The 14,859-nt window shown below is 37.4% G+C and overlaps 1 protein-coding gene across 5 annotated transcripts in view; it reads left to right on the top strand.

Annotated features, from left to right (window-relative positions):
• Positions 1–14,859, top strand: part of usp25 (ubiquitin specific peptidase 25) — a 65,883-nt gene that overhangs the window by 43,160 nt on the left and 7,864 nt on the right. For 2 of the 5 annotated variants that reach the window (XM_061898158.1, XM_061898157.1), the window contains 6 exons: positions 367–513; positions 2,159–2,254; positions 2,606–2,784; positions 5,219–5,297; positions 5,444–5,523; positions 12,559–12,682. In XM_061898158.1, coding sequence (XP_061754142.1) covers positions 367–513; positions 2,159–2,254; positions 2,606–2,784; positions 5,219–5,297; positions 5,444–5,523; positions 12,559–12,682 — 705 coding nt within the window. The remainder of the gene's footprint in view (positions 1–366; positions 514–2,158; positions 2,255–2,605; positions 2,785–5,218; positions 5,298–5,443; positions 5,524–12,558; positions 12,683–14,859) is intronic. The other 3 variants (XM_061898159.1, XM_061898160.1, XM_061898161.1) reach the window with 3 other exon arrangements.

Genomic DNA, 14,859 nt, shown 5'->3' with positions numbered 1-14,859 from the left:
TGTTGCTTTTGCTTGAAATGTCAGACCGAAGGTATTTTTGCAATGTAAGAATCATGTATCTAAACCAGAGTAAGGTAGCAATGGGATTTAGGTTTTTTTTGTTTTCCTGGGAGCTAAATACATGCCTCACGGCCACTTCACAGAGAACTGTTTTGTGAACAGAGCACAGTTTCTTGGCAAATTCTTGCATAGCCATCTAAATATGTCCAATAACCATTAGCATGTAACCGGTTGAGTGGGTGTGTTTTTATGCATCTCTGAGCAGACTGCATTCGTTTCATAGTAGTCACAATCATGACTATTGATTGCAACTTCCATCAGTTCGGTGTCAGCTGTGCGATTGTCCCGTCCTCCTACTTCCCTCAGACTGAAGGCAAGTTGAGCACCCCCTCCACTCCACCTCCTGACCTTGTCATGGAGGATGAGTCCGCTGGCCAGCACACAATCGAGGTGCCCATTCCCAACGTGGGGACCTTTGTCATTGAGTCAGAAGAGGGGGGATATGATGATGAGGTAGAGCTTTACCCTCAGAATGATACATATGTATGATACATAGACGTAGGTTTGTTATGCTTTACGCTTAAGAATGGCTTCAGAGTGAAAATCTTGAGCAATAATACTACACTCTTTTTGCATGACAATTCTAAAAAAAATTGAGCCACACTAAACCATTTTCACCTTTTGCAACAAGCTGGCTGCTGCTTTTTCTGCAACTACACAGACAAGTTAGCTTTTATCATGGAAAATCGGCCTGGGCCAATTATAAATAAATCAGTTAATCAAAAAATGAAGTTGATCCTTTTGCCGGCATTGATAAATTACCATTTGTGTGTGTGTTGTTTGTTTTCTGTCTGTCGCTTCCAAACAATGTACTAGAGGGTCCACTGTGTGCATCGCTCTTAGCATTTACAGTACCGTATTTTTCGGACTATAAGTCGCGTTTTTTTTTTTGTAGTGAGGCTTGGCCAAACTGCGATAAGACTGTGAATTATAGTCTGAAAAATACGGTATGTGCTTTTGTTAAATTGCAGCGTTAAACACTGTGAATCCTCTTGACCGTCTACTATCTTTGTTTCAGTAGGTGGATTCGGTGCTGCGACCTTACACACATAGGTTGGACCGACAAAGCCTTGCGACAATGACAATCACTGCAAAGTAACAAAAAATAGAAGCAAAAAAATGATTGTAAAGCCAAATATTCCGTTGTTGGAATGTTTGGTCTTCAAATCAAATAAGGAAGATTACCCTTTTTGATAACCTCTTAAGGAATTCTGAATAAATATTTATCCTTTCCACAATTTTTACGGTTCATACAGCCAAAAACAACACACGCATAGGGCATTTTTTCTTTTAGAAAAGCTAAATGGCACCTAGTTCCCATTGAAAACATAGCTAAATTGACCACCACCAATATTCATTGGGCGAGACGTGAGCCGAACGTGACGTCAGTAATATCCCAGCATAACACGGACGGACGAACAAGCAAGTATGCCAAATTCTTTGCAAAGTGATGGCAACAAAAAAAGAAAACACAAAAAACCACTTGACCTAGTTTTTCCACTTGGGGAAAAACTGTACTTTAAGATGTTTGCGTTTGACAGGATTACTTGCATTTTTGTTATTATATATTATGATTTCATTAGTGTTTATACTACTGCTCTCAATAATATCATCGGCCCAAGCCTAATTGTAAGTCAATGCCAACACTTCAAGTAGTTACACTGTACTGATCAACTGACTTTTATAACACGACTGCTCACCTATGTTTTGTCTCATTGTGCTTTCTGTAAATGTAAAGAAAACTTTGTCAAATCTACTTACATTGTGAGATCAAACAAAATCTGATCAACATTGGAAAATAAAAGCAACCACACACACACACACACACACACACACTACAGCACTGTGTGCAAGTGCATTGTTGAATATATTAGATTTAACTCAATTTAAAATATTTTCTTTGTAGAATGTAATCTCCCTTGTTGCCCAGCAAAAATGTGTAATGTTCGGGGCGATCCCCACACTACTGGAACCTCTGCTCTAATTAATGTATGAAATGCAGATTTATGTCCGTCTGGCATGCTCCTATTTGAGCTTTTCAGAATGAATAACTCGGAGACTATTATTTTGTTTAATGCAATTGCTGCTTCCTGGGCAGGCAATGATGACCCCGAACATGCAGGGTGTAATTATGGCTATTGGCAAATCCAGCAGAGTATTTGAAAAGAATGGGCCCGAGGCAGCCTTTTTTAAGGTACACACTTGTCTCTCCTTCACCTTTTACATTCCCTTTCCACACACTTGCACCTTCTTTTCATGCAAACCAGCATTTTTGTCTTCTTCTGTCTTACATTCCAGTAGTACTCTCTGAAAGTCAAACACTAACTTGAGTAAATGTAACATAATTTTGCCATTTTAGCCGGGCAGTTTAGAGTTCATTCTGTTTGATGTCAGTAGCAAAAAATTCGGCCACTCGAAAAAAAGGACGCAAACTCCCCCATGTGTAACTCAGACACCTTACAATAATAACACTTAGTTCTTACATCGTACATCTTAGCTTACTATTGACGAAGCTTTGTGTTTAATGATCGTTGTGTTTCTATAGGCTCTCAAGCTAGAATATGCTCGGCTACTGAGGTTTGCCCAAGAGGACACACTGCCTGAGAATGACTACCGACTCCAGCATGTCATTGTCTACTTCATCCAGAACCAAGCACCCAAGAAGATACTGGAGAGGACATTGCTCACTCAGTTTGCCGATCGGAACCTGGCATTTGATGAAAGGCATGCACTAAACACAACCTTCTGTTATTTTTGTTCATTCTCACTCCCCTTTCTACTTGAGTGCATTGTTAGTCCAAAATGTTAAACCATTGGTCACCAGATAATCATCATTTTAATGTGATTGAGCCTTGAATGGAGGTCCGAAAAATATATGTAATCTTGAAATTAACGATCAAGAAGTACATTGAAACCTCCAAAGTTGAAAACAATGTGCACGGGTTGATTATTTTTCATTGTAATACATTTTCAAAATTATTTCAAATAGTTTGCACAAAATTATTTGAAGGGCACCTATTGTATTTTGCAAAAACAACTACTTTGCTCAATTTGTAGAGTTTTTCTCATTGGTAACAGCAGCCGATATCTCCATATATGGTAACGTTTTTCTTTGCGCAAGCCATCGTAGTCCGACTTTGTAGGGTATAAGTTCCTTTTTTTCTTCATCCTCTTGTTAGAAAGGCCGACAGGCTCTTACGTGCACATGTGTTTTCCGCTGTCGCCATATCTAATACAAAGTAGTTTATGATTCTAACATATATGTCAGTAGACTCGATATAGAATCTCTAAAAGCTACAACACGGATGATAGGGAGAAGACGCAATAAAAGTGGAGGCATGTAAATAAGGCCACCCACCAAACGGCACACCCTGAAGAGAAGGTCCGAAAGAAGACGGTCTGTAAAAATAATCACCATTCATATTCTGTAGACCACAAGAAAGTGTTTTACATGTAGAAAACAAATCTTAATATGACCCCTTCAAGAACTATTTTAGCATCCTTTGTTGAAGTGTAAAAAAAGGGTTTTTTAATCAGAGCAAATACTACAAAAAGGAATTATAATTACCTTTATCTTTTGCGTGACAAAGTGTGACCAGATTTGTAGTTCAAAAAAGCTAATGATTAACCCATTATTGTTTAAATGTTTATTAGTTGGGATGCACGATAGATATCAGACAGATAATTATTAGGAATTATGAAACAGATAAATCCGCTAATATTAAAAAATAGCTCCAATAACTGATTTAAAAAAAAAAGCTCCAAGATGTGCTGTTTATGGAGAAGTTCATGTTTTAAGTGTCCCAAAAGCCCGAGAATTCTGGGGCTTCCATTATTTTCCACAAGCCCCAGAAGAAATACCCTTTTTCAAAATTAAATGCAATGAATGCATGTATTGCTTTACTCAACAAGCAGTAGGTCCTGCTGTGAAACCCTCTTCAATCGAAAATCACCCAAAGCCCTGTTTGTGATAATATTAAAAAATCAACAAAAATAAGCCACAGTAGAAGGTTCAATTATATTACCATTATGGGTCCTGGTAGAAATCGATACACATCTAAAACGTGACTCTTATTTGAAATTATTCAAAATTTTCAAGAATCCTTTTTTATAAGACCTTACCTAAGCTTTCTTCTTGCTTACTCGCTGCCTGTATACGTCATATGCCGGCAGCCAAAAGGTTTTTGTAACCTGAGGTTTTCATTATAATTTATATACCAATAGGTTTTGATAAAGAAACGATTCTGAATGGAATTGTCACTCGAATTGGGAGTTGTAAGATTGTCACCCAATTTCCCAACATAATTTGTTTGACTTTTCATGCTTTTTGCTCAATTTTGTATGTTTTTTTAATCCGTGCTTGGCGTCAATTTATAAGTGTCGCGTGGCTGGGGTTGGAAAATGTCTTGCCTATTTTTACAGCTCCGTAGATTTAACTTCATATTGTATGGCTGACATTGACTCACTGTCGATGAGAAACAAAATTTGTTTTCCTCTGGTAGTTTACTCTGTCTGTTTTTTTGACAATGTTTAGTTCTGTGTCACACTTGGATAGCTGAAGCAACTGTCGCCATCTATTCCACACTGAGGGTGCAAAGAAAACAAGGATGTGGGTTTTCTTGTACTACAGTAGCAAAGTAAACTCATCAATACCATTAAGTTTTTTCACAGATGGCATTTTAAATTTACAAAATGGCCAACAGAGGGTAGCAGAAACTGAGTGTGATTGTGTGGCAGCCTGTCTGATTTTGGGCCAAGTATAACTACTGCATTACTTTACTGTCATTTCACCTTGAGTTAAAAGCACCAATCAGAAAAGACATAATGTCTAATAACAACATTGCAATCATTTTTCCATTATTCCCTTTTGCTTTGCAGTAATGTATAGGTTATTTACTTATCTTTTTCTCGCGCTTTACTGTCCTCAACCCAAATTCTTGAGTGAAAAATGTATTTGTCACTTCTCTATTTTAACCAAGATAATTAGATTTATGTGCGCTGTGGCCTCAATAAGAGCCACAAGAGGAGTGTTTTACTTTTCCACAGCACTACAGTGTGATTTATTAGGCTTTGTTATTGCCCAGGGGCAGGCTAGCTTCATCTGTGACTCTTATCAGTTGCCACTAGTTTTTCTGACTGCCACCTTTCCTCCTAACAGATGCAAAAGCATTATGCATGTGGCACGTACCAAACTGGACCTGATTAAGCCCGAAGAGGTCAACATGGACGAGTATGAGGTCAGCAAAAATAATCACTTGTAAAACCAGTTTGGATGTGTTTCATTGCTTTGGCATGGTTACATAACAACGCTGGCTCAAGGAAAGTCAGCATTATTTCTGAAATCTGATAATCTCATCGGGCATACCCTATGTGATCCAAACAGACATGGCACCAGGACTACAGGAACTTCCGTGAGACAACCAGTTTCATGATCACTGGTTTGGAGCTCTTCCACAAGACAAAGTACGATCCTATCTGTCTATTTCATAGAGCTCATTAGGCCATGTCCACGCAAACATGGATACCTTGAAAAAACGCCTGTCTGGTATTAAAATTATTTACATCCCCACAAAAATGCATTCACCGGCTGTCGTACACACTGTGTCCAATCAGATGCCCGAAAATCTGCCACAGCTGACTTGATAGGTTTATAATTCCTCAACATCATTGACACCCGTACATTGAAGTATACATTTTTGAAATCAGCACACACCTAATGACATGAAGCCCAAGAAATATAGAATGTTTTTTTTAGTTGCCCATGCGTGTTTTGAAGCACGCGTGTGCCACTGCACAAAATGAAACCAACATAACTTACATGTTCTGTGGTTAAATTAGGGTTAAAACATGAGGTATTGTCGCACTTTTGTTGCCACACAAACCAAAAAGTCGTTCTTGTCAAAAATGATCTCCACAGCTGGAGGTCTGACCGGCATTTTGTCAACAGTTTCGCAGCACTAGCAGTGTCCTTCCCTGTTTAAACGTGTAGAGTGAAAGTAGCATTACGTTTACGCTTAAATATACAATGTGTCTACTTGGTGCAGGGCTATTCAACTGATGGCCCATGGGCCAAATCTGGCAAAGGATTTCAATTACAAAAACTTAGAAAAAACTAATCTTTTTTGTAGCAGATTCCCAGAAACACTAAAGCGCTGTCATTTACACAGATACCAAATCAGATTTTATTTTGCCCTCAAATGACACAGATCAGACATTTTTTTCCAGTCTGAACGCTCCAAAGTGCTTCAAATAGGATACTTTCTCATTAGATTTGGTCCACATCTGGAGGTAGTCCAAATACGTTTGGAATCTGATCTTTTTAAATGTGACTACAGTTGAACTTTTTGCGACTTTTACGTCATCTTTGATCAAGCTATGTCATTTGTGTGTGCAGCACGACCAGTTGTTGTCCATCATCTGCCTACTTAATTTACCCAACAGCCATGGCACAAACCCACTTTCACGCTGATCTGTGTTGTCCATGTTTTTTCGTTTAGCAGCGACTTCCTTGTTAATTTACGGAATCAATTTTCTTCGTTTTCACTTTATCAAACTGCGCGTGCAAGTGACGTCGAGGCCACCTGTGCGTGTTTGTACAGGAATCAGATGGAAAAATGTGATTTTTGAAAAAATGAGATAGAGCCCACTTTGTTTGCAGTGTAAATGTTGTCATAGATAATCTTTGACTAGCCTTATTGCAGTAGGTCCTTAAAAACAGCAGGCTACTTATGAATATACAAAATAAGAATAATAGTGAAGAGAAAAGTTATGCCCCCTGATGCTTAGTTGAATATCCCTGTCTTGTTGTGTTTGAAGCTAGCAAGCCAGTGTTGTTTACCATTGTTAATAAATAAGGCTGTAACGATTGATCGATATAGCTAAAGATCAATTTTTATTTCTGAATTTCCAGTGTATCAATCTTTGCTGGGAAAGTTTGCCTTACAGAAGATATTCATCCATCCAAGATTTTTTTAAAAGGGAATTGATCTTTTTCATCGATACTAGAAAAAGGAAAACAATGGAGTTAAGAACAGCAGACTTTATATGAAGTTTAGTACTTTTAATTGTAATAACGTTAAACAGGCACACAAATAAAAGTTATTTAATCTAAAAGAAATACATACAAGAAATGCGCAATGAGGCTATGGAAATTAGGTAGCGTGGGGCCACCACCAACAGTGATGAGGGGGATACATGCTTTCGCACACCACATCGGCAACGCCAAGGCAGATAACAGACACTGTATGGCCAGATATTTATTTAGCAGGTAACTCTACTGTTAAAATATTGGTTCTGTACTTTTATTGAAAATGTCTTAAATGTTGAAAAGAAGAGCAGAAAATGATTCCTCTTGTTAAATCACCCTCAAGTGTTGCTTGCGCTTTATTCAAATAAGATGTGAATGCATTGGCCATTAATTTTTGTTGCTTGTGACCATAATTAATTCATACCTAATTCCCTAGCGGAAAATAACAGGTCCAGTAGCCAGTAATTATTTCAGTCCAACTCATTAAAAAAAGTATGCTAAAAAGTTACTGAAATGATTTGATTTGAACACACTGAATTGTTTTGAATCGTTTATTTTAAAAAAATTAGATCGTCCCTGAAGCGTGTCGGTAACCACAATGATCAAAGCAGATCACGGTTGAAACTAATCGTTACCCCCCTATTTACAAACTGTACAACGGTTTCCTTGATTCCACAAGCTTTAAAAAATATATATATATATTCAGATGGACAAATTCATGAATAAAATTGTAACGATACAGAGCTATCATCTCAACATTGGTAGCACTAACCAACGAATGGAGGAATTACAGCTGCAATTCTTATGAACCTAATAAAAGCATTTCATTCAATTATTATTGTTATTGCTATGTATTCAAGGATGTGATTTTTCCATCTATAGTCGGAAAGCTCTCTTTAATATCTCTGCAAAAATATAAAAAAATATTTTTCTTCGTTTTTTGCACCCAAATATTTGTTAAAATCTTGATCCGTCTCTTTGCCATACCTACCAACAACTATGATTTTTCCGTAATGAGTACGGATTTTGATGATCCAGTGGTAAAAACTACGGTTTTCCATTAAAGATTTTTAACTAAAAAATCGAAGCTACATAGCAAAGCAACTCCACGGGCAGGGGACAAAATATATGGGGAAACATCAATGATGATTGGTTGGTTTACATATAAGAAAATCAATGATTGTTTGGTAGGTTTACTATGATGAATCACCATTGGTTAAGATTGGGGCAAAACATTATGGATAGGCCAATCAGAGGCAAGATAGGGCGGGTCGTCGAACCCGGAAGGGAAATCACAGCAGACGTGCACATCCCAAATGATGACAACAGAGTTAAAGAAGAGAAGAGGGAATATTCTAGCGAGTGATTTATATGGCAGAAGGATTCTCTTCCTTCGACGTTTCTTTTAGCGATATAGACGATAATGTGGAATACACATTTAAGAACACACATGATTGTGGCAGACATTTGATGACTTTTGCTACAGTATATAAAGCCTGTTTAAGTGGTCAATTTAATATTTATTTGTGTTTTAGAACAAGACAGTAGCTGACATTTTGTTCATTATTTCTACTGTTTATATTTTGATAATGAATAGTTGAATCATTTTGAAACAAACAACATGACTGCAATATATTTGTTATGTCATGCTATAAATCAGAAATGGCTATTCAGATAAAGGAAATTAGCTAATCGAATCAACATTGTTTGTACTCTTTATGATTTTTGCATTTGGAGCAGTCAGAAGTGGAGAGGGAGTCGAAGAGACAGAAATTGGCTATAAAATCCAAGACAGAATCCACTAAAGCACAAACAAAAAAGCTGCTCAGAAATTTGGCAGGAAGGCTCATGTCAGAGGCGTCAAAGCAAAAATGCCAAAGTAATATGTGAATGAACCAAAGTAATGTGTAAATAATTTAAATGACTAGATGAACCATCTGTGGCTGTGAAGTGAACACTAGTAAGGTTTTAAATACTGTACAAAGTAGGATAGCACATGTGCTTTCCCCCCTTATCCCCTTACCTGGCTGGACCTGGCTGGGGACCTGTGCCCCCAGACCACCAGCTTATTGTCAGTTTTTTCCATTAAGTTCAAATCACATGCCTGATATAAATAACTTTTGTAAAATGTCAAATGACTTCAAGTTAGTTAAGTTAAAGTACTAATTATTGTCACACACACACCAGGCGTGGCGAAATTATTCTCTGCATTTGACCCATCACCCTTGATCACCCCCTGGGAGGTGGGGGGAGCAGTGAGCAGCAGCAGTGGCCACGCCCGGGAATTATTTTTGGTGATTTAACCCCCAATTCCAACCCTTGATGCTGAGTGCCAAACAGGGAGGTAATGGGTCCCATTTTTCTAGTCTTTGGTATGACTCGGCCGGGGTTTGAACTCACAACCTACCAATCACAGGGTTTTAGTATTATGTATTAAAGTTTAATTTATCAAAAGTGAGTTTTTAAGCACAAATGTACGAGTTTTTAATGTATCCGTATTCGTGTGGGCATGGCTTAAGACCGTTTTTCTCATTAATGGGTTGGGACCCCAGTACGGAGTTGTGAACTGCAGGGGAGATTTTTATACTTTGTGTCTACACTCTAATAATATTCGTATTAGAATTATACACACGCCTGCAGCTAGGTGGCAGCAGTGCTCAATCTAATCAACAGGCTCTCTGTTCCACCCATTAGAAGTCGTAAGGACACAGGTACACGTGTTAAGAGCTAACATAGAAAAAGAGATTGAAAAGTCTGTGACAAGAAGAAAAAAAAAGAGCCTTTGTCAGTGGTATATCCAAAGAACATAACTCACTCATTGTTTTGTACAGATAAATAAATAAACGTTATCAAGTTCTCAATAGTAATTTTAATGTAGGGAGGGTCAGGACCGAAAATAATTGAAAAGTACCGAACTAAGATAAGGTCATTGCCTGACATCTTTCCTTTAAAACTCACCTGGTTGTAGTGGGCAGCAAATTCCACATTAAGCGTACATCAGAATCACATGTGTTGGCCAAGTTACACAAGGAATTTGACCTGATAGTATGCACCATGTTCCTTGAAAACAGTACTTCTCAAATATTTTATGTCCTACCACTCACCATTCTTTACTTTCTTTAGTCCTCTTGCACTTCATGGCGCGTAGAGTTAACCATGGCAAAAAGGTTTGTCCATTTGGTTTTATTGTGTGCAAAGAGTTACACTTGTGCCAGAGTAACGTTACAGGCTTTAAGGTCCTGGACTGTTACATCCAGCCAGTGGGTGTTCGGGGCACCTCTGGGTCATCTTCAATCGGCTTGCTGGGGATTGAAAGTTAGGATGGTACTCGGTGGATGTTCCACGGGCAGGCGGATGACCTGGCCATACCAGCGTACCCGCCTAACTGCTGTGAGGAGTGCCCTTTTATCAAAACCAAGAAGCCTAGCCGCTAGTATAGTTTTCAGCGGCCATGTTTTGGAGCCATACAGAAGAAAATAAATGACAGAGACATTGTATACCCAAAGCTTTGTCTCCCAGGATATGTGCCACTGTCGCCACAATGGTCTCCAAAGGGACTATGACAGAGGCTGTAGTTACCAAGTTACGGATCTGTTCGCAGAAATGTGACAAGTAGTCAATGATGCAATTAATGAGTTCAGGAGCTGCTACACAGCACTGCCTTACCCCACACCCTTTGGGGGGGGGACAACCCTTTTTACACGCCCTCCTTGATTGTAACGGTTTGAATTGGTTGAAAAATGTGGGATATAGAGAGGTTTGTACATTACTTGTTCATATTCAATGGGGGGGAAATACCTGGTAATTCCGGATAATCAGGCAATTTTCCAAACCAGGAAAGATGTTGGCTAGAATGTCCAGGGCAAACGGAGTGTGTGGATGGTGCAACGGTTCAAATCGGATAAGAAATGTGGGATATGCAGTAGATTGTAGTGTCCATTCATTGTCAATTGGAAAGGGAAAACATGTTTTATGTTCAATATATCAAAACAGTTGTGTGAGTGGATGGTATAAAACTTGGATTCGGGTTTAAAATGGTGCAACATTTTGAGAATTTAGGGCATTGTAGTACTAAGAATAAATCCATTCATTTGAAGGGGAATTTACTGGAAATGTGGGATTTTCGAACAAAACTTGAATTTTTTAAAATATTGATACTAGCACAATTGTTGTAGATGATATGAATGGGTTGGTATTAAATTTTTTGGAATCGGTTGAAAAATGTTGATGTGGTAGCAGTTTGAATTGAGCGTGGGTATCTCGGAATTCCGGGAATATCAAGAAAACCGGGAATTTGTACGAAAACAAAATAGGAACATTTGTTTTCCGAATGAAGAGGAATGTTTTGGAGGTGTTTTTTTTTTTCTCCAAGATGGCGCCGCTGTAGTGGTTGCTGGTGGCAGGAGCTCTGTGCTCTTGTGTCATCCTTTTGTGTACCTGATTTTTCCCTAGTGGAGCTAGCGCTGAGCGTTGGGACATACAAGCTTCACAGTGTCTTGGCTGAATGAGCATGTATCGGACACCTCGGTCTCCTTAGACGCATCCTCGCTCATCCATGCAGACTGGACACTGGCCGAGAGTTGGTGGACGGCCAATGGTGGAGAGACAGTCAAAGATTGGCTTGAAAAATATCTGTAAAACATAATTGACACAAAACTTTGACCAAAGAACCACCACAAGGAAGTGCTTTAAATGTAGATAACAATTATAACAACCCCTTTAGGTCAAAGTGGAGTGGCCACAATAATTGATCAAGTTAAGCTAATGACGTAGTAAGTTGAACGATGCTCGCGAGTTTTTATTCATGTTTTGCCTTTAAGACCTTTTATGTGTAAGTAATATTCAACAATAACTATTTGATATTTATTTATATTGATAAAAGTACTGTTTTAGACTGCAAAATAGTTTAATGAAAGACACTTATTACATATGTCTAGCTTGTGTGCTATTGTGTCCTTAGCTGTTGTGTAGTTGCTAGCTTTTAGTAGCCTATATTACCATGTTTACTTTTTGTAAATGACTTGATTAAAATAATAGAGGACAGGATGACATTTAAATATTAACTGGCTGTCCAGCTTCGATAAAACTTAACATGCTGCAGGACTTCTTGATTTCAAAATTGGTTTCAGGACACACCTCGTATTCACACAGTCAACATGTATGTTGTCATATATTCTTTTTTTTTTAATTAATAGTGTCTCTTATTTTCCTTGCCTCTGACGCCTCTTATGTTTTTCTTTTTGTTCCGGCATTCCTGTGTGCTTCTTCTGGGTTGAACAGGCAGCCTGTTGGCTACTTTAAACACTGCTGCCACCTACATAGATGTAAGCTTGTGTATTGTTTAAGTGTGAATAAAGACACTATTACTGAGAGTCCCCCGTCCCAGTAATGGAGAAGTACCGATTTGAGAAGAATGTACTTTTTCACCTAATGTTGTTTGTGTGTTTGTGACTATATATTTTCCTTTCCAGTTATGTGGAGGCGCTGATGTACCTGATATACTCGTTCCAGTACAACAAGGAGCTTTTGACAAAGGGGCTGTATCGAGGGCATGACGAAGAGCTTCTTGGTCATTACCGTCGGGATTGTTTGCTGGTGAGACAAATCTTGCTGTAAAATTGACAGTTCTTGAGAATATTTTCTGAAAGATTTGTGTTGGAAAGTGAACTTTTGTGTCTAGCATTGAATTCAATCTCGTTCATGTCTTTGTAACGCCCTTTAATCTTTATCAGACTACTTCTGAGTGACTCGACTAAACTAACATGACCAGAACTCCTCCTCAAAATTCAACCATTGTAGTATAATATCATAGCCTTGATTTATCCACTGAACATTTTAATTTGAATGGTTTTCATCCAACAGACAATGAAAATCCCCTCCAGACTTTGATATGAACCCTTGATCGAGCTGTAATATGTTTGTCATCTGCCTTGCACTGGTCTTTCGCAGTCTGCACTCAGTAAACTTACGCTAGCATTGTGCTCATAATGTTATCCTTGGAATGGTAATAGGAGGTTGGAGGGCCAGTGTGTTTAAACACATTAACATGAGGCCTCAGCTCACCTCAAAACTTGGCTGGACACAGTCTAATTTGGTCTTCTCAGATCTTTGTCCAGGACCTCTGGCTCAGTTGTTTGCCTCCTGCTCTTTTCCTAATCAAAAACACCACTAATATTGACATAGTTAATACACTTGTATCCAAGCTTGATTTTTTTTTTACCAAAAACTTTATTTTTCTCCCTGATTATTAGGTCACTGAATTTAGTGGAGTTTGATGTTTTGTCCAAGAACATTACTAAAAGTCTGTATCCTATCTTAAGCTCCCTTGGATGTGCACTATTAGTAGTAAGGGATGTCTGTTCTTCAAGGGTATACACACATATATATATATATATATATATATATATATATATATATATATATATATATATATATATATATATATATATATATATATATATATATATATATATATATATATATATATATATATATATATATATATATATATATATATATATATATATATATATATATATATATATATATATATATATATATATATATATATATATATATATATATATATATATATATATATATATATATATATATATATATATATATATATATATATATATATATATATATATATATATATATATATATATATATATATATATATATAGGGTTCCTAAATGTTTATAACCATACAAATGTCAACAAACACCAGTAGGTAAGAAAGGCTCTTAGGTGGATTTGACAAAGTGTACGTGTACGTACGATGATCATCCGGCGCCATCATATCCTCGATGAAATCACAGATTATTTTAGCCCTCAAGCCGTCTTTAGCAAACTTTGTGCATTTTTAAAAGCCCCAGATCTTGTTTTAGCCTAACTTTGGGGAAAGTTTCTGTGAGTTCCAGTAACAGTCTTTTACTTATTAATCATCACTCAGATTCAATTTACATAAAATTATACATTCATTGGCAATCATCAGCTTAAGGCACATTATATACTGTAGTAGAAAGATCACTGCCTGATACTTAACCTAATTTTCCCAAGACCAGTTATCCACATACATTTAGAAAGATTTAACTATGTTTTCCCCCCGACCCAATCTACTCACCTTCTCTCACAAAAACACATAACATGACAGTCTGGGTAACTTGTAATTAGAAGTACGGACAGTAGATGTCATTGTTATTCTGCATAGTCAGAGGCACATCAGCTTGGTTAACTGCACTTTTTTAGGGGTAATTTGGCTTATGGTTCACAATCATTATGAAAGACGAGGACAAAAGTTTTTCGTTTTTTTCTCACTTTCTAACATAAAAATTGGCTCATTCTTGGTAACTAGCAATGCAGCTGATGGGAGCAATCAATTATAATTCTAAATCACTTTAAGAATGGATTCAAAAACCATAACCAACATTTTATTTATGTTCCGTAACCTGTCTTATAACCAAGCTGTAGCGACATTGTTACTGTATAAACAAACACGGAGGAACTCTTTTTCTAGCATAGTAACACATCGGCATGTTTTGGTATTAGCCGTAAAAGCTAACTACGGAAAAAGATAAGCTAGCTTCTACTTTGGCACAAAATGGGTTTGAGTTTGTAATGCACAACACTGTGATAAGACACCAATCCGTACTGACTGAAAAACATAAACAATCATTTTACAGTATCTGTAAAGTATAAGCCCACATTTCAAGTTTTTTGTACACAACTATTACCAAGTCTGCAAAGATTAGAAAATCTGCTCACCT

This window comes from Nerophis ophidion, linkage group LG04 (genome assembly GCF_033978795.1).
Source record: "Nerophis ophidion isolate RoL-2023_Sa linkage group LG04, RoL_Noph_v1.0, whole genome shotgun sequence".
In the NCBI taxonomy this organism is placed as follows: Eukaryota; Metazoa; Chordata; class Actinopteri; order Syngnathiformes; family Syngnathidae; genus Nerophis; species Nerophis ophidion.
The sequence above is the reverse complement of the archived record's forward strand: the minus strand, read 5'-3'. Positions and strand labels throughout refer to the sequence as shown.